The sequence below is a fragment of the Pogona vitticeps genome, chromosome 6 (assembly GCF_051106095.1).
Source record: "Pogona vitticeps strain Pit_001003342236 chromosome 6, PviZW2.1, whole genome shotgun sequence".
Taxonomy (NCBI): domain Eukaryota; kingdom Metazoa; phylum Chordata; class Lepidosauria; order Squamata; family Agamidae; genus Pogona; species Pogona vitticeps.
In genome coordinates this window covers 45320578-45342500 of record NC_135788.1, presented here as the reverse complement: position 1 = coordinate 45342500, position 21923 = coordinate 45320578, and the positions used below count along the sequence as shown (strand labels likewise).

Here is a 21923-nt window from a genome sequence, read left to right as displayed (position 1 = left end):
TCTGATGATTGTTTTCAACTGCCTCAACGTATCTACAGTCCACTGTTCACATATTTAATTTATCTCATTTCAGTTCCCTCTTAAACACAAAGAGCTGTAACTCAAAGTTATAGACAGTCGAAACAATTCCCCACATTTTCCATGCAGGTAGTCCCTGGGAAATCATAGAATTATAGAATAGAGAAGTTGGAAGGGGCCTATAAGGCCATCAAATCCAACGACCTGCTCGATATAGGAATGCAAATCAAAGGATACCTGCTGGGTGGTTGTCTAGGTTTCTCTTGAATGCCTCCAGTGTTGGAGCACTCACCACCTCTCGAGGTAATTGGTTCCACTGTTTTACTGCTCTAACACTTAGGACATTTTTCTTGATATTCACTTGAAGTCTGGCTTCATGTAACTTGAGTCCATTGTTGCATGTCCTGCACTCTGGGATGATCGAGAACAGATTCTGACTCTCCTCTGTATGACAGCCTTTCAAGTATTTGAAAACTGTTATCGTCCCTCTGTCTTCTTTTCTCAAGGCTAAATATGCCCCGTTCTTTCAGTCTTTCCTCATAGGCCTTGTTTTCCATCCTTGTTGCCCTTCTCTGAATCTTGTTCCAGTTTGTCATCTAGTCCAGCAGCAGAGTCTGCTCAACAAAGTTTTGCTCTGCTTACCTTGTTTTCCCATAAAAGGATGCTCTTCTTTGGGTTTCTTTAGCTGTGCACATTACCTGCCCATAGTTATCTAACACTGTGGCCTTTTAGCACACACACTGGCATCAGAGCCCTGTTGTGCATATCAAATGGTACCAGACATGTACTTTCTGTCATTCATTGCAGGAATATATTTTTAACAGTATGAGCTGCTGCTTAGTAGGAAATGATTTGGGGCATGCACACATACAGTATGTGCATGTTTTGTTGCTGCTGCTTTGAGTTTTATTTTCTGCTGCCCTGTATTTCTTATGTCAAACACAAAGACAGGGGCATATATTAAGTATTTTATAAGCAAAAGTGCTCTTACCACCTCTAAGAAGAAGCATAAAACTACTACTGCTAGTATCCATGTAATCTGATTTCACTTTTAAAAAACCCTCCCTCCTGCTCATAAATGTGGGATATTGTGCTTCAGTATCCATGATATAAAACATCAGGAAATGGCCCAATATTGCTGCACAATATCAAGTCCACATTGCTAGCAGGAAACAAGATGGCAAATGTAACATAGCAAATGTTGAATGTTCATGACACCCATATCAGCAGTCAAGATGACCTACAACAGAGGATCCCAATCTTGGGTGAACCAGGTATTTTTGGACTGCAGCTCCCAGAAACCCTGGTTAGTGCTGATGGTGAAGGCTTCTGGGAGTTGGCCCAAGAACAGCTGTGTCATCCAGGGTTGGAAAATACTGGTATACAGGATACCCTCTTGTGCTCGCTAACATTCACAAAGAGACACAAAGCAGGGGAAAATCCCAGAACCAGACCCCTTTTTTTCATCAGTTAACCACTCCTTACCAAATGCAAAGCAATTTTCAGATCTATTTTTCAACAAGTTCTCTACATATTTATTGCTTAGAGTTTAAAAAAAGTAATCAAAATGCCTAGAAGAAATGTGTATTTCTGATTAACTGTGTGCACTCAAGTCGATGTCTGTGAAGCTGGAAGATACTGGACTGTTAATCCCCAAGGTATTTAGATGAATTTGGACTACTTCTGCCCCATGCAACCCAATGGAGAGTACACTGAGCCATATGCATTGGGAAAGAAGTATCAGCCCTGTTCCTTCAGGACCCATGTTCCCTCAGTGCTCAAGAGTGGAGTACAACACATCCAGAATTTGAGAGTAAGGTAAAGGAAACATATGGATACTTGTTGAAAAAACTCATTTTAAATCCTTCTCAGGGGTATGCAGCCTGAGTCTTTCTTAGTAAAATGATGCTTATTGGGGATTTACTTGAACCTTTGGGAAGGAAGCTCTAAAGGAAATGGCTTAAATTAGAACATCAGATTGGCTGTCTCTTTTGGATGGAAATATTTATGTTAAATCAAGATCAACACTACCTACCTTTCTGTATTTGCTGATTTACTGCTCTACATCAAGAAGACAGTAGTGGCAAATATTGTCAATTGCTAATTCGTTGATTCATATTCATGCAAATCAATGAATTTTAACAATTTTTTATTCATTGGGTTATAAAACGTGCTGCCTGGGCACCTAACGACACCAACATTGCTACACTTGACAATCCTCTACAATCCTTCTCAATTTAGTGAAGATTGGGTTTCAGATATCAGAGTTATACACCCACAAAGCACCTCCCAGGAAAATTCCCCCCAGGCACCGAGAGTCACCAAAATCACAGAGAAGCTTCCCATGACTCTCCTCTACAATATATCCCTGCTTGGTGAGGACTGGGTTTTCCCAAGCCAGCTGCTAAATGACACTTTCCTGGGGGACCCAGTTTATGGATGTATAACATAGATGTCTGAAACTCAGTTTTCACCAAACACAGAGGAATTGTAGCGTCAGAGGAAGCTTCTTTGTGATTTTGGTGTCTCTAGGTATCTGGGGGGGATTCCTAGGGGGGCTTTTTGTGGGTGTATAACTTGTACATCTGATATCCAAACGTCATTAAACTCGCAGCACTTGTAAAGTCAGGGGAAGCTTCTCTGGCGTTTTGGCATCCCTAGGTGCTTGGGGGGGGGCGTTTTAAAGAGTTTTAAAGGCAAAAATGAATTGATAAATCAATTTATTGATTCATCATAAAAATATTTGTAAATTAATTATTTGTGATTTGTCAGCCTGAATCAAAATGAATACCATTTTTCTGATTCACACCCATCTCTAATGAGTGTGACTAATCATCTGGATGTAAAAGCCCCTGTAACTGGAAACCAAGGTCAAAATCATCCATATGATGTAGAAGATGCGTAGTGGAGAAAAACAGGGGGAAATCAACTCATTTGAAATATGGTATTGTAGGTAAACCTTACTAATACCACAGACCACCAGAAGCGAAATGAGTGCATTCTCAATCAAGTGAATGAAGGAAAAATAGAGGAAAAATGAGGAAGCTGAGGCTATCTTACTTTATACATATAATGAGAATGCTAGAATAAACCACAACTGCTATCTGTCCTGCTAAGTAAGGGGAAATACTTTAAATATGTCTGACAAAATTGTATGCTAATTCCCTGAAGCTAGATCACAAAATGTTCCACTATCTGGTGGACTGTCACACCATTACTTTCTTTAAAGCAAACCTGTGAGGGATTTTTATGCTTCAAATAAAACCTGTCTTTTCAGTCTGTTTCTGTGGCCTTTGTTTGCCCTGCAACTCTCCATATCTCTCCCTCACTCGCTTATGTTTGTATACAAGTTTTTAATTTTTGAAGCTCCTGCTGGCAAGCCTGTGCCATGCATGTTCACTTTTACAATAAAGTGGTTGTTTTTCCCTTTTAAAATGCCTTTTTAAGGACCAATATTTCAGTCCTTACAGCCTAGATTCTTTCCGAATAATTTTTTTTAAAAAAAGCACGTGGGAGCTGACCATTCTTTTTCAAGATGATTATGACTGATCGATTAAATTTATGTAATCTGTTTTAAATATAGGATTGTTTTGGGTTGCTTGTTTCCGAAGGAGAGGTTCAAACAGTTCAACATTTGAAAAATCATAATCTGAAAACCATTTGTCCAAATGTCCTCAAATTTAGCACAGAGCAATAGCAGACTGCTACAACTGTGCTAAATTTGGTGCCGATCCAAATTTATAGTTTTGGGGTTTTTTTTATCTGGCGTGCCACCATTTTAAAGAAATGCCTTAAATACCAAACCATGAAGAATTTACAGAAAAGATTATGGAAGTGGCGGAAATGGACATTGACAAAAGTTTTAAAAGACAATTCAATCTAAGAAGCAACTGAAAAATGGGGCCCTATATATACCGTTGTATAACCTGAAAGCCAAATGTGATAACTTTAATACAAAATAGTCAAATAATTCTAGTTGGAAGTATATAAGCAACTAACAGACACAAAAGTTATTAATGTAATGATATGTCTAAATACAGATAATATGTGATAAAGAATGGCATGATATATTCCCTGTTATCTCAGTGCATTTCCCCTTACCCTGGGGAGGTGGGGGGGGGAAGAAATGCCTTGCAGAATGTTGATTTGCTCTGTTATGTAATAACATACCTATACTGTCATGCAGTTATAACCTCTACTTCTGTCATTCCATACAGTGAATGAGTCTGATTAAGCTATCATCCAACTCAGTCCACCAGAACCTAAAAAAAAGAGAAGGTAAACCAGAAACCTAGAAAAATAACAGCATCACACTCCATGCCTTTAAAAATGGAATTCTACACTTTTCATACACCATAGCAGGAAGGTGGCTACATTATTATATATGTACATATCTATTTAATGTACAAGCATTAACAAAAAATGTTTTTATTCTATATACTTGTAGCAATTAGTACTTAAAAGTTGGGAAATTTTTAAAGGCTTGTATGATATCCAAGGTGAGTGAAAATATATTACAAATCAGATCTGCCCATGAAATAATGAACATCTTAGAGAAACCTTATTTGTGTGTGGGTTTTTCCCCCCAAATCTAACGGCAATATTTTGCTTTAAGTTAACTTATTACTGACACAAGAGCCGACACCACTGCAAACAATGCATGTAATATCAGCATAAATAGTGCTACAAACTACTACTTGGAAACATTCTGCTCTGCATTTGAAAACTGTGTGTAATGCTTAACATCGAAGAACATTAGTCTAGCTAGTAACTACCTTCAAATGGCAGGGTTCCCCTTGCATTCTCCTGTATCAGCAATTCTGCAAATGACTGTTCTACATACTAGGACACAAAATTTCTGCACTGCTAAGAGAAACATCACTTGGGCCAGACAACATTTGTAGATACTAACCAGGTTTCTCATGTATTTCTGCATCACGAGACTAGAGTCTGGGTTTGTGAGGAAGGTGGCAAACTCAGTTCCAGCACCTAATGAGCTCAGTGATCAGATCAAGAAGATGAGAGCTGAGGTATTGATTAGCCATCTATACAGGCATGCATAACTACGCAGCCACACTTTCTAGAAACACTGAAAGTCCATTACTGGCACCATAAAATTCAGACATGTGAAGGAAATTAAACCTATATTTTTCTTTAATAATCCACATACCTTGCAAGGACTGGACAACACACACTACAATGATGACCTTCTGCAGTAATCACTAGAGTATTTGGAACTAATTGAGGTACAATGTGCTAACTGGAAACACAGGAAAATATAACCTAAGCAATCCGTTCAAACCATATGACCCATTTCATGTAACAGTCAGTGAGACATTCACAATCCACTGGCAGAAGCTTCAGACATGATTCCATAGACTAAAATTGACTAAAATTAGCCAGAAACAAGTTAAAAGAATGCTTACAAAACAGCCTTTGCAGATCTCTTGATTAATGCAATACATCTAAGCATTGCTTGTTGTTGTTTAGTCGTTAAGTCGTGTCCGACTCTTCGTGACCCCATGGACCAGAGCATGCCAGACCTTCCTGTCTTCCACTGCCTCCCAGAGTTTGGTCAAATTGACGTTGGTAGCTTCAATGACACTGTCCATCCATCTCATCCTCTGTCGTCCCCTTCTCCTTTTGCCTTCACACTTTCCCAACATCAGGGCCTTTTAAAGGGATCTTCTCTGCTCATGAGATGGCCAAAGTATTGGCGCCTCAGCTTCAGCATCTGTCCTTCGAGTGAGCACTCAGGGTTGATTTCCATCAAAATGGATAGGTTTGTTCTCTTTGCCATCCAGGGGACTCTAAAGAGCCTCCTCCAGCACCACAATTCAAAAGCATCAATTCTTCTGCGGTCAGCCTTCTTTATGGTCCAGCTCTCACTTCCATACATCACTACTGGAAAAACCATAGCTTTGACCACGTGGACCTTTGTCGGCAAGGTGATGTCTCTGCTTTTTAAGATGCTGTCTAGGTTTGTCATCGCTTTCCTCCCAAGAAGCAGGTGCCTTTTAATTTCATGGCTGCTGTCACCATCTGCACTGATCATGGAGCCCAAGAAAGTAAAATCTGTAACTGTCTCCCTGATGTTGAGCTTCAGACCATTTTTGCGCTCTCCTCTTTCATCCTCATTAAGAGGTTCTTTAATTCCTCCTCATTTTCTGCCATCAGAGTGGTATCATCTGCATATCTGAGGTTGTTGATATTTCTTCCGGCAATCTTAATTTTAGTTTGGGATTCCTCCAGTCCAGCCCTTCACATGATGTATTATGCATATAAGTTAAATAAGCAGGGGGACAATATACAGCCTTGTCGTACTCATTTCCCAATTTTGAACCAATCAGTTCTTCCATATCCAGTTCTAACTGTTGCTTTCTGTCCCACCTATAGATTTCTCAGGAGATAGATAAGGTGGTCAGACACTTCTTTAAGAAATTGCCATAGTTTGCTGTGGTTCACACAGTCAAAGGCTTTTGCGTAGTCAATGAAGCAAACGTAGATGTTTTTCTGGAACTCTCTGGCTTTCTCCATAATCCAGCGCATGTTAGCAATTTGTTCTCTAGCTCCTCTGCCCCTTCAAAATCCAGCTTGTACTTCTGGAAGTTCTCGGTCCACATACTGTTGAAGTCTACCTTGGACGATTTTGAGCATAACCTTGCTAGCGTGTGAAATGAGTGCAATTTTACGGTAGTTGGAGCATTCTTTGGCACTGCCCTTCTTTGGGACTGGGATGTAGACTGATCTTTTCCAATCCTCTGGCCACTGCTGAGTTTTCCAAACTTGCTGGCATATTGAGTGAAGCACCTTAACAGTGTCATCTTTTAAGATTTTAAATAGTTCAACTGGAATGTCATCACTTCCACTGGCCTTGTTGTTAGGCATGCTTTCTAAGGCTCAAGGTCAGCAACTACAGTGTCTGGGTTGTCTGGGACATCCAGATCTTTCTGGTATAATTCCTCTGTGTATTCTTGCCACCTCTTCTTGATGTCTTCTGCTTCTGAGAGGTCCCTACCATTTTTGTCATTTATCATGTCCATCTTTGCCCAAAATGTTCCTTTAATATCTCCAATTTTCTTGAACAGATCTCTGGTTTTTTCCATTCTATTATTTTCTTCTATATCTTTGCACTGTTCATTTAAGAAGGTCCTCTTGTCTCTCCTTGCTATTCTTTGGAAGTCAGCATTCAATTTTCTGTAACTTTCCCTGTCTCCCTTGCATTTTGTTTCCCTTCTCTGCTATTTGTAAGGCCTCATTGGAAAATTCTAGTTTTTTTAATATATATATATATATCACTAGAATTTTCCAAATTTTGAAGAATTCAAATATAACATAAAGTGAACCTGAGAGTTTTGCCCCTTACTGGGAATGGGTGGAGATTTGTTTTAACAGAATTTTAACCAGAATTTACCAAAAAAATTCCAATTGAAATGCAAGAGAATCCCCCTATTCTTAGCTTTGTTTATGACAAGTCTTAGAATTTCATTTTTGCAAGATTATAGTGGCTTAATTAATGAACAATACTGTGGGTGGCCTATAAATCAAAATGGGAGGCTCCTTCACTGAAAATTTCAGAAGGTGATGGTCCCCCTGCTCCAATCATGAGCCATCACCAACCTAAGCCCTTTCATTGGCAGAGACACTGCAGTCTTAAATGTGTTTGCAGAACTCTTCACTCACTCATAGTTGTCTGACTACTCCTGTTATACATTCTGTCAGCTGAAAACCCACTAAAATTACTAGGGCATTTTAGGGTTGAGGGAAGTTAGACTGGTCAGGGAAAATCTCAAATAAGTTACTCTATTAAGTCAGATTTTTGTTGAAATTTGCAAATGTGTGATCCCATTTTCAGTACATGGAACATGCAGAAGAAACAAATGCCAAATTTTCTAGACAATCAGGTAAATTCAGCAAGCTTTCAGGCAAGACACATCTGATGGTGGTAAGAAGGCTACTTGTAAATCTAGATGTACAGAAGGTAAACAATCTCAGCTGCATGTTCTTGATAAATAACAGTAAATAGTATTTCAGTGCTTCTGTGATTACACATCCCCATTCCAAAGTCATCACCTACATTAAGTTCACTTTCTACTGCTCTGATCCAGTTACAGGAAGAACTGTTTGATGAGTGAGACTGAAACCTGATCATTTTGAAAGCTTCCTTGCAGCTAAAAAAAAGGAAGAAAAAGAAGAAAAAGAAAAAAGCCACCATAATTCTGAACTGTTTCAGGTCTCTGCTACTTGCTTGACTTTGTCACAGCAAAGAGCTGCTAACTTTGCTGCCCAGGGAAGACACTGCACTGACACTGCTTTAGTGTCCATCTGGATAATGGAATAAAACCTTGCATAAGCAGTCACTGAATCAATTTTGCACTGGTTCTGACTTTAACTATTTGCACTGTATCTACAGGATCATTTTTACATTGTTCCTATGTGTATTTAAAACCAGTTTTAAAATTGTAACCCTATACATATTTTACCCTCTACATTTGCACGTTTCTGGAAATGGCATTCAATGATCCTGATCCTGCTACTTAGGTTGCTGCATATTACTGGAGCAAAGTCACCAAGAAATTGGATTTAATATGACAAGAAACTGCAACATTATCATCCTCACTACAGTGGTGCCTCGCTTAACGAGCGCACCGTACAACGAAGAATCCGTATAGCGATCCCTTTTTGGGGATCGCTATACGGAGCTGCCCCAATCGCCGCACTCACTTTGCGACGATTGGGGTGTCCGGCGGCCATTTTGGAGCCGCCAATCAGCTGATCGGCGGCTCCAAAATGGCCGCCGGATGACCCGAAATGGCCCCCGTCAGTGTTTTCGCGCCCTCCCCTTGCTTACCGAGGTCGTGAAAACGCTGCGGGGGGCCATTTCGGGTCATCCGCGGCCATTAAAATGGCTGCTAAGTTTAGTGTGTTCCAATAGGCTTTTCCTGCCCCGTACAGCGATGTTTTCGCATAGCGAAGGTTAATCCGGAACGGATTAACCTCGCTATACGGGGCACCACTGTATATGAAAGGACAAAGAGGTAGGTGTATGTGTGTATGTACATGTGAATGAGATTTTCAAAAAGAAAATAAGATAATATGATTTGTACAAAATCATATCTACTCCCCCCGCTGGACTTTTATGGATAAAATCCATGGGAGGGGTTGTTTTAATAGTTTACAGGAACCAGTCTGTTCTGAGGTTGCTGTGTCTATGGGTACTTTGCTTCTCAAGCAGAAGAACACTAGTTTTATGTGGAGACTGTACAAATTACAGAGACTTTGATATATGAAAGTCACCTTTTTTTTTCTGTCACCTGGCAGCAAGATAATCTTGCAAGACTTGAAAATCCCTAATTGAGTTGACTTGTTGAAGTAAGATAGCCAAAACCAATGAAAACAAAGAATTATGTGAATATTCTTTATTCACAACTCAGACGTAGATTCCTGGTGCACTTCCATACACTAGGTTCAAGATATTTTGGTCCCCCATTTAAATCATCCTTGATTATTATTCTCTTTTGATTACTATTCTTACCAGGTTTCTTTGGTCCTAACTAAAGTCTTGCTTCATGTGGGGGCCACGAATTGCCCTTCTCTGACCCAAAGAACAATGAATCAATTCGTCATTCATTGGGTCTTTTTTTCCTTGCTTTCCCTCAAGAGGAGGGAAAGCAGGGATCAAAGTGATCGCAGCTGCGGGATTGCTTTGCTCTGTTTTCCCCTCCTCTTGCTAAGCCCCGTGGGGCAAGAAGGGGGAAAGCAGGGATCAAAGTGATCCTGCAGTGCTTTGATCCCTGCTTTTCTCCTCCTTTTGCTAAGCTCTGCTGGGTTTAGCAAAATGAGGGGGAAAGTAGGGATCAAAGTGATCCTGCAGTGCTTTGATCCCTTTTGGCTTAGCAAGAAGTGGGAAAGCAGGGATCAAAGCGATCCCACATTGGCTGGGGGATCCCTTTTATACATTCCCTCCTCTTTTATGCTGCACAGACACAGGAAGAGGAGGAAAGGGGAACCAAGCCATCTCCCAGGGTGGGATACCTTTCAGGCAGGCTTTAGCAAGCCGCCCAAAGAGAAAATCCCTATCTGCTTATGCCTCTGAGGAACAGCTGATCCATGGGGGGATAAGCAGATAGGAAACAAAGGAACAAATATAAAAGGGTTATATTCATTGCTTCATATTCGTTGGGGTCTCTGGACCCCAAGAATACAAAGCAACGAATATCTGACAAATCAGGTATATTTAATGAATATCCTGATTCATTTTTATATTCATCCCCATGTCTAGTTTTGACTTTTCACGTCATGGTTATTAGACCTTTCCCCACCTCTCCCCCTCAATTGTTTGTCAATGTTTCTTTGCAGTCTGCGTTCAGTGTGCTTCACCTGATCTCACTCTTCCATCCTTAACTAAGATTTCTGATTCTTCTGCTGATACTTCCCTAGAGGTGACTTCTGAAAGCTGATAAAACTGAAACCTGATAAAACTGAGCTCTTCTGGCCTCCATACTGGCCATCACTCTCAATTATTCTCCTAATAGGGAAGTCTACGTCATCCCCACTCACCAAGCTTAGTGTAAACACAGAAATTCAGTGAGTATTCTTCATATGTCAAACATGGGAATAACTCAAATGTCAGGCATATATTAGTATAATTTTAGCTGAGTTCTAATCATTAACATTTACCCCTTTTCATCCAATGTATCTGCTTGCTCTTCTGTCCGTGCTTGTTTTCCTCTCTTTACAGTATAATCCTAAAAAAAACCCCTCAAGATTCACTGAGTCTGCTCATCTTCCTTTACTATTCCTAATGTACTCCAGACAGTCATGCAAGCCCTTCCATTCCAATATGAAAATATGCCTGGCAAAACATGCTTCCATTCCCAAACAAGACTATGAATGTGTTATGCTTACAAGAAAGGCATCACCATTGTGGACAGTCTCGAAGCCCAAACCCCTCCCAGCCTATGGCAGGACAGGTCCTCAATAAAGAGAGGATCTTAAATAGTCCAATATCCAGATCTTAGAATAATGATCTTAGAAGTGGAGAACTGGGGGGGGGGGGGACTCTATGAATCATCAAGCCCAGCCCCTGTCAAGGAGACACAGTGTGGAATCAAAATCTCAATCTCTGGCTCCGCAGTCAGGTACTTAAACCATTCAACTATCAAGCATAATCCAACATAACATTTTGAGAAATACAATACAGCACTGGCATATACAGTGGTGCCTCAACTTACGAACTTAATTGGCTCAGAAAGATGGTTGTAACTTGAAATGGTCGTAAGAGCACCATTTCCCATTGGACTGCAATGAAATGCAATTAATCCATTCCGGCTGAAGATAACTGCTAGGGTGAAAGAGCTACAAAGCAGTAGTCTCATTGCCACCTACAGTTAGAAATTTGAATTTCCCACCTTTTTCCCCTGCCTTTTGCTGTTTGCAAGTGAAAGCTCCAGTTCAGAATTGTCGTAAGCAGGGGCGTTCATAAGTCGAGGCACCACTGTATAAAAGTTACAAGATGGAATGGAGCTCAAACAGCAACAGACATGGCTTCATGTGATGCTTTTTGTGACGGCTGCGATGACGTCACCTGCCTATCATGGTTATGCTGGAACCCATCTGCCTATAGCAGAGCAGGAGGTGGGACTCCAGGAGGTGGAGCTGTGTATATAAGGGGGGGAGTGAATGATGTGAGACAGTTTTTAGTTAGTTAAGAGTTATGAAGAGTTAAGGTCTGAGTGATAGTGTGTATGAGGGGATACTTTATTATTACTGATTGCCTTTTTATTTTAGTTGATAAAGTGATTTACCATTCCTTCTGTTGTTATCAATAAAATACAAGTTTTTATTTTTAAAATCATACTTTTGTCTGAAGAGTCTTATGAAGGAGTGGTTGGTGGCAGCGTAAATAAAGTGTGAATGAGAGAGTGTCCTGACCATTGTGACGTGAAAGAGGAACGTCACAACATAAATTGGTGCCAGCGTGTGGGATACGAGTTGTCCAGTTGTCCAGTTGTCCAGTAAAGCCTTGGCTAAAGTGGCAAGAGCAAAAGGACTTCAGTTAGGGTCACCTGAAGTGGAAAGTGTGGGCATCTCTAGGATTTGACTCAAGGGGAGCAAATCTAGTGGAGAGGCACTTAAGCTTCAGAGTGGAAAACTGATTTATGAGCTCTGTAGTGGCCATTTTGTGAGGGAGAGTAGCCCCAAAGCAAAGTCTGTGGCGAGTTGGTCAGAGTGTCCTGAGTTAGGTGAACTCTGAGAGGACAGACCAAGCCCAGCAAAGCTGAGGGATCTCCATTTTAAACAGCTCCAGTGAGTGGAGAGAGCTGTGGTGATTCTAAAGGCAGCCAAAGGCAGTAATATAAAATAAGTATCCTTAGTTGGCAAGAGGCCCAGAAAAGGGGAAAAGAAGACGACATAGAAGCTTAGTTACAGTTTCTAGTGTCAGATCAGCTGGAACACACTGCAAATATATATCAGACCTTAACACAGAAAGGAAAAAAAGTATTTTAAACAGAGGCTTGGAAATAGTCAGGAGCCTTTTGTGTAAGAAACATGCCTTTGACGCGCAGTAAAATGGCTGAAAGTGAGCCTAAATCTCCAGAGATGTCTGAGGGAACTGGAGAGGTGATTGAGGGAGAAGGGGACAGGTTTACCTCAGAGCGGGAGGAAGGAATTAATGGGGAACAGCTATCAGAACTGAGGAAAATTCAATTAGCCCAGGAACATGAATTTAGGATGAAACAATTGGAAATGGAAAAAGAAGAAAGATTAGAGAGAGAGAGAATGGAAAGAGAAGAAAGATTGGAGAGAGAGAGGATGGCGTTTGAGTTAAGAAAAATGGAAATGATGAACCAGAACAATAATAACAATAGAGATTCTGAGATGGGCCAATTATCAAAGGCAGATTTAAAGAAATTTCCATCCTATAAATAAGGGGATTCAGTTGAAGCGTTCCTTACAAGTTTTGAGAGAGCAGCCTCAGATTTTTCTCTCAGAGAAGCAGAGAAAATGGTAGTTTTAAGGTCTCTGATTAGTGGGAAAATGGCAGAAATATATGCTGATATGCCAATAGAACTCAGTAAAGATTACTCAGAGTTTAAAAAGTTGGTTTTTCTTAGATTTGGCATTAATTCAGAACACCTCAGACAGAAATTCAGAAAGCTCACCAAGAAATCAGATGAAACTTTCACACAGCTGGGTTATAACTTAGAGAGATGTTTGGACAGGTGGTTGGAACAGGAGAATGTACAGACTTTTCAACAGTTAAAAAATATTGTAGGTTTGGAGCAGTTCTATTCCTTACTCCAAGGTGAACTTAAATATTTGGTTCAGGAAAGGAAACGTACTGACATTAGACAGGCTGCGCAGATTGCTGATTTTATTTCACAAATAAGGGGGCCTGTAAGTTATGAGGAAAAAGGTATGAGGAAAACATGGGACCCAAAGTACTCCAAAGAGCCAGGTCAGGGTCAGGCTAAAATGGGCAGCCATTTTGTGGGTAAAACTTCTGGGCAGAGCCAGTCCAGGAACCAGATTTTGGAGGGAAAAGAAAAATCAGAAAAGTTCACTAACAGAGGCTCATGGGGAGATAAAATTTGCTTTGCTTGTCAAGGCAGGGGACACATTGCTTCACAGTGTTTTAACTCAACTCAAAAGAAAGAAATTTCTCCTCAGAAAGTGAATTTGAAAGAGGCAAAGTCTGTGTATTGTATACAGAACAGCCAAATGAGTCCCTCTAGAGATAGCCCTGTTGCCATGGGAACGCATCCAGAAGCAGCAGCTAGCTCTTCAGAAATGGATACTTCTAGTGGCCAGAGTACAGAATATCAGGATCTGCCAATAGCTGAAATAAGACATTGTTTGTCCATTCAGATAAATTCTCAGCTACTGGAATCAGCTGGGGACAGAATAAAAATTTTAGGACAGAATTACACTGCTTTACGAGACACTTGCTCACAAGTTTCGATCTGCCACTCTGATATTGTACCTCAGGGATGTATAATTCCTGATCAGAACGTGATTCTCAAAGGAATAGTGAAGGAGATAGTGAGCTTGCCTGTGGCAGATGTTTTAGTTGATTATCAAGGATGGCGGGGAGTTTGGCGAATGGGGGTTTCTTCTCAAATTCCTACACCTTGTCTTATTGGTACTGACTTAACAAAGCATGTCAAGAGTGCCTTGGTGATTACGCGATCACAACCTGAACAAAGGGAAGCTAGTAATGGTAATGGCTCTCAAGAACAAGAAGAGAACATACCCCAGGCTGAGGCATTTTCATTAGAAATACCTCAGAAAAGTGTATTTGCCAGGGATCAGATAGCAGACCCCACGTTAAAAAGCTGTTTTGGAGAAGTGGCTGGCAAAGGATTATCCCCTAAACATGGGTTGCTCTACAAAGAAAAACTAATTAATATTCCAAAAGGAGGGCCTGAGATTAAAAGTCAGTTGATTGTTCCTGATAAATATCGTCCTATGATTCTAGAAAAGGGACATTTAGGTATTGCAGAAACTAAGCAAAGAATACCTCAGAAGTATTATTGGCCAAAAATGGGAAAGGAGATAAAAGAATTCTCTCAAGCTTATGACACATGTCAGGGAGAAAGAAATAGTGAGGATAAGGCCAATAGGGAGGACAGGAATAGGGATGATTATAAAAATTATATGGAAGATATTGATAAGACTTTTATTCAACTGAGGCAGGAACACACTGAACAACAGAAACAGGAACACAGAGAGGTGTCAGAACTTAGAACAAGTGAGGATGAGGTGAAACAGGTTAATTTTGTGCATACGAAATCAAAAGAAAATCAGGAAACATCATGCTACCCTGAGATAGTAAAACTGAAAACTTTAGAGGAAAGTAACTTGAAGTCAGCAGAAGTAGTATCTAAGGAAAAGATACAGCTAACTGAAAAGGCTGATAATTCTGTGTCTGCACCCATAGCTAAAACCAAGCAACAAGAAACCCTATCTAAGAAACTTAAGAATAAAGAAGTAGCACTAGAGAAAGTTAAAGATGCATCTAAAATTAAACAAGTAAATAAAAGAGAAATGCAAGGAGTACTAAAGAAATTTATTCTAGTTATAGAAATAAGGAAAGAAGCTAGAGGGAAATCTATGATAAGGATAGCAGGCTATACCCAGCAGGAGGAAAGAAATGTCAGATGTATAGCCTCTCCTTTAAAAATTATAAAAGTTATAAGAAAAGACAAGAAGATCCAGGGGTTGAGCAGATGTAAAGAGACCCTGGAAAAGTTGCAGACTACATTAAAGAAAAGTCAGCACTGTATCCAGAGAGGTCATGTCCAGAGATGTCATCATATCCAGAGAGGTCGTGTCCAGAGATGTCATCATATCCAGAGAGGTCGTGTCCAGAGATGTCAACGTATCCAGAGAGGTCGTGTCAAGAGGCATCTTCATGTCGTGAGGGGTGCAGAGTTCCAGAGTGTCTTCAACATCATCGATGTAGCAGGATTCGAAACCAGAGCCGTGCTGAGCAAAGCAGATGAAGAAGATCATCAGCCAGCTGAGTTCCTGAGTGGAAAGCTGCAGCCGAGGTGGATACATCGTGCTTCGAGGGAACGTAAGTGGGACAAAAGAGGGTGGTTGTTACAGGAGAATAAGCCGTGCAAAGGAAAAGGACAATTTGGACTATGCACAGACTCAATACTATTAATGGACTTACGAACTGAGAAAGCTTACAAGAACAAGCTTGCAAACTGGAAGAGAGACTTGCAAGATATGAACTTTAAATTCCGTAAGGAAAGAAAGACTCAAAAGATAGCTGCTGAAGCGTGGGCTCGAAGACCTATCAAAGAACAAATTGTCCACTGAAAAATAAATGTAGAATGTAATAAACTGTTTTAGTTATGTATAAGTAAAAATAAGTAATTATAAATGTAATTGAATTGAAAATGAAAGAATGGTAAGTAATGTAGAAATTAATAAGCTGTTCCTGTTATGTGTAACTAAAAGTAAGTAACTGCAAAAGTAACTGTACCGAGTTAGCAATGGAAAAGTGTATTAACAAAGAAATTGAAAGTATTGATTGAAGATGTTAACTGATAAAAGTACTGTAAATGAAAAATTGATAAGCAATGGAAAAAAAATTGTAAAAACAAAGAAGTTGAAAAGGGTAATTACAAATGATAAGTAATTGAAGATAAAAATGTGCTGTGTTTATGATGGTTATGGTAATGTTGTGGTTATTAATGTAATTTGCTTGCTGTTGTTTTGTGTTGAAAAGCACTATTGCTTTTCATCACAAAACAACTTATTAAGGGGGAAGGTATGTGACGGCTGCGATGACGTCACCTGCCTATCATGGTTATGCTGGAACCCATCTGCCTATAGCAGAGCAGGAGGTGGGACTCCAGGAGGTGGAGCTGTGTATATAAGGGGGGGGAGTGAATGATGTGAGACAGTTTTTAGTTAGTTAAGAGTTATGAAGAGTTAAGGTCTGAGTGATAGTGTGTATGAGGGGATACTTTATTATTACTGATTGCCTTTTTATTTTAGTTGATAAAGTGATTTACCATTCCTTCTGTTGTTATCAATAAAATACAAGTTTTTATTTTTAAAATCATACTTTTGTCTGAAGAGTCTTATGAAGGAGTGGTTGGTGGCAGCGTAAATAAAGTGTGAATGAGAGAGTGTCCTGACCATTGTGACGTGAAAGAGGAACGTCACACTTTTTTTCATAAACATATGGAGAAAGTTATGGGCCCATATATCGGCAGCATAATGTGCTTTTCTAACGCAACACATATTAGACAACTCCTTTGAAGAAACTTTTACCTTTAGAGAGTTGTGCAAATGCTAGCTACAAACTCACTGCCTAATGAAAAGCTCCAAAAATGTAAGTCAGCCCTCATCCATGCTTGCTTCCTTCACTGGCAAGAAATTTCCCAAAGCTCAGTTGCAGTTATTTCTTTCATATCTTTCACTCACAATTTTCTCTCCCCAAATTAATAACTGCTATTGGGAAGAGTTGCCAAACACATGCTAAATTTTCTCACAACATTCAGAAAGATTTGTTTCTTTATATTAGTAAAAACTCAGAATCCAGTTTCCTTTACTGTTCCCTTAATTACTTCAATTTGCTCTAATTCCATACAAATTTATTTTCATTAACAATTCATTATTCATCACACACATGCAGCTCAGGTGTTAAAGACAATAAAGACAAGAGAATCTACTAGATTTTTTTTTTGCTGCCTTTCTCAAAACCCATCAGAACTCAGAATCCCTCATCTAGTTTTGTAAAAAGAAGTAAGATGCTCTTTCCTTTCCAATAAATTTATGTAATTTCTCCCCATGTTTGCCCCCTCCCCATTTACTAATTTGTACTAGAGATGTATATCATCACTTGCATACAAAGACAAGGAACTGTAGTGTTCTTTTCTTCACCACTGAAGATGGTGAGGAATTTCCTGGTTCTCATAATAGAATTCTCACATTAGTAAAAACAATGTTTGGTGCAAAACTGCCCATTTCCCGCATAAAACAATATAATCTGGCAATTCTGCAAATTTCTCAAACCTAGGATGACACCAGCTTTTGTTTAAGAATTTGAAGACTGTTTGCCACTTCACAGTCAGCAATTCCTTCTGTATTTTCTGCATGTTGTGTATCTGTGCATTGCCTCTCAAAGGACAGAGAGACTCAAGGCATGCTGAGCAAATTACAGAGAATTTGACTACCACCAGGAGCAGCACCACCACCAGCTACAACATAACTGTTTGTCTTGTTCTCAGCTGCAGTGGGCCTTGAAAACTCTCAAATGTCTCACCTTGTCAAGACAGGCTAAATTAACAATAAGGAATTCAGGAAGTGTTCCCCATCCCTAATTATTACTAAAGTGTTCGTTTTAATGCATTTTCCTCATTAAGAAAAAGTGAATTGTGGGCATTTTTCAAAATTACACATTTGAGCCATGCAACCAACAAAAACAAAAACAAAAAAGGATTTTAGTACATTCAAGATTAACAAATTCATTTCAATATGAGCTTTCATGGTTTATCCACTTATTCAGATCCACAGAGCACAGTGTGATATTTTGTACTATATGTCTGAAGAAATCAACGGCAATGTGCAAAACCTCAAAATGAAATGTTTTTGTTTTTGTTCACGCTGTAGCTGAAATTGACTAATGTAGCTATCTGTCTGGAAAAAAATGGCTGTATGCATTTTTCAGTGTGCATTGTTTTGTGCACATTCCTACACACTGAAAATATACAGATTTCCAAAGCAAAATGTGGTTTGTCCCATCTAATCAACATTTCTATGTGAAGAACATGTTTAGTGCATTCACACATTCAAATTTAGATAGACCCAAAATGCTGCTAGTTGTGAGCAAAAAGCAGACAAACTCACCCTACAGGCCATTCAGCCAGGAAAATTTGTGTACTCTACTGTCAAATAATCTGACATAAGAATAATGTCAATTTTCCATGTGCCACTTTTCTTTCTCCAAATGACTACCAATATTTAGGAAAAAAATGCTGAATTTACAATATTTTTGGTGGGGAGGAGGATATACAATCAGAAAATAAATTAGGGATGATCAGAGCAGCCCACCTCTGGTTCATGTCACTTCCGCAGGTGCTCTAGCCTGTTATGGTATTAACCCGAGATTTAAAACGAAAACAAAACTTTCAATACATCTTTATTATATTTAGTCAAAATTCATTAGAACGAAATTGATATATAAAACCAATATACAGCAAACCCAATGTACAGAATGGTAAACAAATTATCTTCTTCCCATCATCAAACCATTCTGCCCTTAACCACTCTCTTAAAAAGGGGAAAAATGGGGAAAAAATGCCTCAAATGCATGTATCAACGCTACTAAAAGTTTCAGTGAAAGCAAAAGATAACATAGATGCCATAGTAAAACAAAAGTTACTATATAAATCTGTATATCAAATTGTCAGTCAATTACACCAAGACCAAATCCTGGGATTTTTTGGTCTCTCTCTCTCTCTCTCTCTGTGTGTGTGTGTGTGTGTGTGTGTTTGTACATACACGGGTTTTTCTTTGCTATTTAACAGTTTCTTATCACTTGTCTTTTCTGATCTTTTTTTATCTTTGTATTTTAGAATGTGTTCTTATGATTTTAATTTTCCTTTGTGTACATTGCCCAAAGTAGCAATTTGCTAGATAGGAGGTAGGAAAATTGAATGAATGAATGAATGAATGAATGAATGAATGAGGGGAGAAATGTAGGACCAAGCTGCAGGGGGGGGGGAACTACAAATAATACGTATACCTTTTAAAAATATGCATTGGCCAAAATCCTGCTGCACAGCTCTGCCTAAATAAGGGGAATGATGTCACTGTCTATGGCAGATGATCATACGTTAAAGACTTTTTAATTTTGGGGTGTGTGTAACTTCATCTTGTTGTATGTGAGCCATGGTACACACATCCCAAAACTGAAAAAGCAATCTACCATTTGATGACATCATTGCCATTGTACAAGTAAAACCTGACTTAATGGATTGTGATCATTTTCCTAAAATATAGTTCTCTAAATATGTTTTACTTCATAATATGCAACTTTAAGCAAAGCAAAAACTATGTTGGAATTTTTCAGAAAGTCTGAAGAGCCAATGAGGAACTAGACAATACTCTTAGCATGCACTTAGAAGTGGTGCTTCCTTAAGAAACGAAAGACATTGTCATCGCAGGTAATTCTCCTCAGCTCCATATCTCATATTTCAGTGTGTTTTGTTTTGTGATTAGACACTGGAAGGCAAACATGGGCTTACATTTGTAAATATATTGACAATGCTTGAATCTCTGAAGAAATCCCACTGAGGAAGGGGGAGGGGAAACAGTCTGGTTGCAAAGAATACACATTTCCTTTAATGCTTAGTTTGACACTAAATTCTAATCTACACCTCAGTCCAGATGAAGCAGACCAGGTCACTGCACGTAAGAATTCAGAATGACTGAACCCCACAAACTCTATTTTAAGAAGTATATATTCTGCTAACAAGAAGCATGGTTGCTATGTGCCAACAGCAATCACTGTTCAGTCAATAAATGCAGAGTGAAAACTGACAGACATTCCAACTTTGGTGGAAGAGGTTTAAAGAACACATTCTTTGCTCTAAACATTATTGCTTCAAAAGGAAATGGATGTGTTTAAACTACTTTTATTACACAGGAGAATGCCTGACTGCCTTTGCTATCAGTACTCTTCCATCATGACAGCTCCAGAGTCTTCCAGCTCTAGAGAACACAACTTTAAGCCTTAATTTCACATGCAGTACCAGCAGGGAAGGGGAATTGGGGTGGGGGGGTGGGAGGCAGATGCGAGACCAAAAGATCATCCAATCAACATGTTAGTCTTCATGACTTCTAAAGTGCAGTACGCTGCCACATCTCCTACTCTGAGAATGAAGGGGGAAACAGCTAAATCTGAGAGCCAATTCTCACAAAATATTGGAATCTTTATCTGATTAAAGAATGGACTGCTTTGGAATCTAGACTAAACATGGAATATTTTCTTCAAAGTATTTTACAATACTATATTTGTAATGTTCTTTTCCAATTGGTCACACATGTCTCAGCTCGTAAGAGGCAAGAAAAACAAAAAGCAATTGGCAAAGTTGAAACTTTGTTCCAACTGTAAATATTAAGAAATCTTGGGCTCACAACAGTAATACTACTCACATTTTGAAAGAAAATGGTGCCTTGTTGCTGTTGATGAGCCATGGTCTAATTATTTTATCCTTTACCACTAAGAAAAGATATTTTGTCATATTGTGTACAGGGAAAACTAACGAAAGAGTTGTCTGCTTTACATTATATGCTTTCAGATGCACACCACTTACATTCACACAAAAAGTATCTGTAGTGTAACATCTGCAATAGTTTCAGAAGGAACACGTAGCTGGCAAACATGATGGTTATTATTGCCCTGATCTTTGATGCGGAGCCATTAACTTGCATAACAATGGAAACAAAAACTCATAAGCTGCAGCCGTTGCAGCAGTCATACTGCTCAAGAATTTTTATGCCTCTGTTCTAAAATGTCAGATGCTTCTGACAGCTAGTTTCCAAATATGTAAGGTAAGAAATGTTTCAATCTATGTATCCCTGTGGTCTCTGTCTACAGAAGCAACTTATTACTTCAAACAGCCTTCAAGTAAGCAGTCTTCTCATCATTCCAGTCTGGACTGAATTTTAATCAAGGTCCTTTAAATGTCATTGAACAAATCCATATACTATGGATTGCTTCTTGTATGCCACTGGCCAAATTCTATTTGCTGTGTCATTTGTTACGTTTAGAAAACCAAAACAATTTGTTGTAATAGTATAAGTTATGACCATCCAGGCACCCAAAAGCAGCAGTTTCCAATGAGTTACGCATCACTCTCAATACTTTACACTCCTGTTTTCATGCTGCTTTTAATTACGCTTTTAGCGAGCTATATATTGAGATATTCTATCCATGGGACAGATGAGATGAACCACTAAATTTCCTTTAGCAAAATATTAAGAATGAAAAAATAAAAATAAAAATTCAACCACTTTTCAGCTTGAACATTTTGTATTAATATTCACGTTTCTCTGAAATAGCATTATCAAGATCCAAAACTTCATTGTCAAAATCTTGAAGCACTGCTATTTCAAACCACTCTGGACAGAAAGGAAATGGGTAACAACAAAGAGGGGCAGAAATTCAAAACATGACTGCAGAAATTTGGGGAGGGAGGTGTACACTTACCTATCAGCATCTCCTACATACCAGTAACCTGAATCTTAGTAGGGCTTTTTTTTCCAGTTATAAAATCATTAATATATTGCAAGGAGATCTACAGCCTCAGCATAAACTCATTAGATACCAGAATGGGAGAGACAGGGACGTCATTTGACTGCTCTCTCAGAAG

The 21923-nt window shown here is 39.1% G+C and overlaps 2 protein-coding genes and 1 long non-coding RNA gene across 11 annotated transcripts in view; 2 read left to right on the top strand and 1 right to left on the bottom strand.

Annotated features, from left to right (window-relative positions):
- Positions 1 to 21923, bottom strand: part of RBMS3 (RNA binding motif single stranded interacting protein 3) — a 1057118-nt gene that overhangs the window by 568548 nt on the left and 466647 nt on the right. The gene's annotated exons all lie outside the window — the stretch shown is intronic.
- LOC144583485 (uncharacterized) lies at positions 11584 to 16603 on the top strand. The gene is made up of 2 exons (XR_013537264.1): positions 11584 to 11670; positions 16383 to 16603. It is a non-coding gene; the product is annotated as an uncharacterized LOC144583485 (long non-coding RNA).
- On the top strand, positions 12945 to 16603 carry LOC144583484 (uncharacterized). Of its 3 annotated transcripts, XM_078377326.1 has the most exons (3): positions 12945 to 15316; positions 15350 to 15382; positions 15416 to 16603. In XM_078377326.1, exons 1-3 carry the CDS (start codon positions 13027 to 13029, stop codon positions 15850 to 15852), a joined length of 2760 nt encoding a protein of 919 aa, XP_078233452.1. In that variant the 5' UTR covers positions 12945 to 13026; the 3' UTR covers positions 15853 to 16603. The 3 variants fall into 3 exon arrangements, with proteins under 3 accessions (XP_078233452.1, XP_078233450.1, XP_078233449.1); XM_078377324.1 differs by having other exon boundaries at positions 15350 to 16603; XM_078377323.1 differs by having other exon boundaries at positions 12945 to 15382.

What these genes read in the sequence shown, in the direction of transcription:
- LOC144583484 (XM_078377324.1), top strand. Translation starts at nt 13,027, where the DNA reads ATGGTAGTTTTAAGGTCTCTGATTAGTGGGAAAATGGCAGAAATATAT. An exon ending in TCAGCACTGTATCCAGAGAG is followed by an intron (nt 15,317 to 15,349) that starts GTCATGTCCAGA and finishes ATATCCAGAGAG; the next exon opens with GTCGTGTCCAGAGATGTCAT.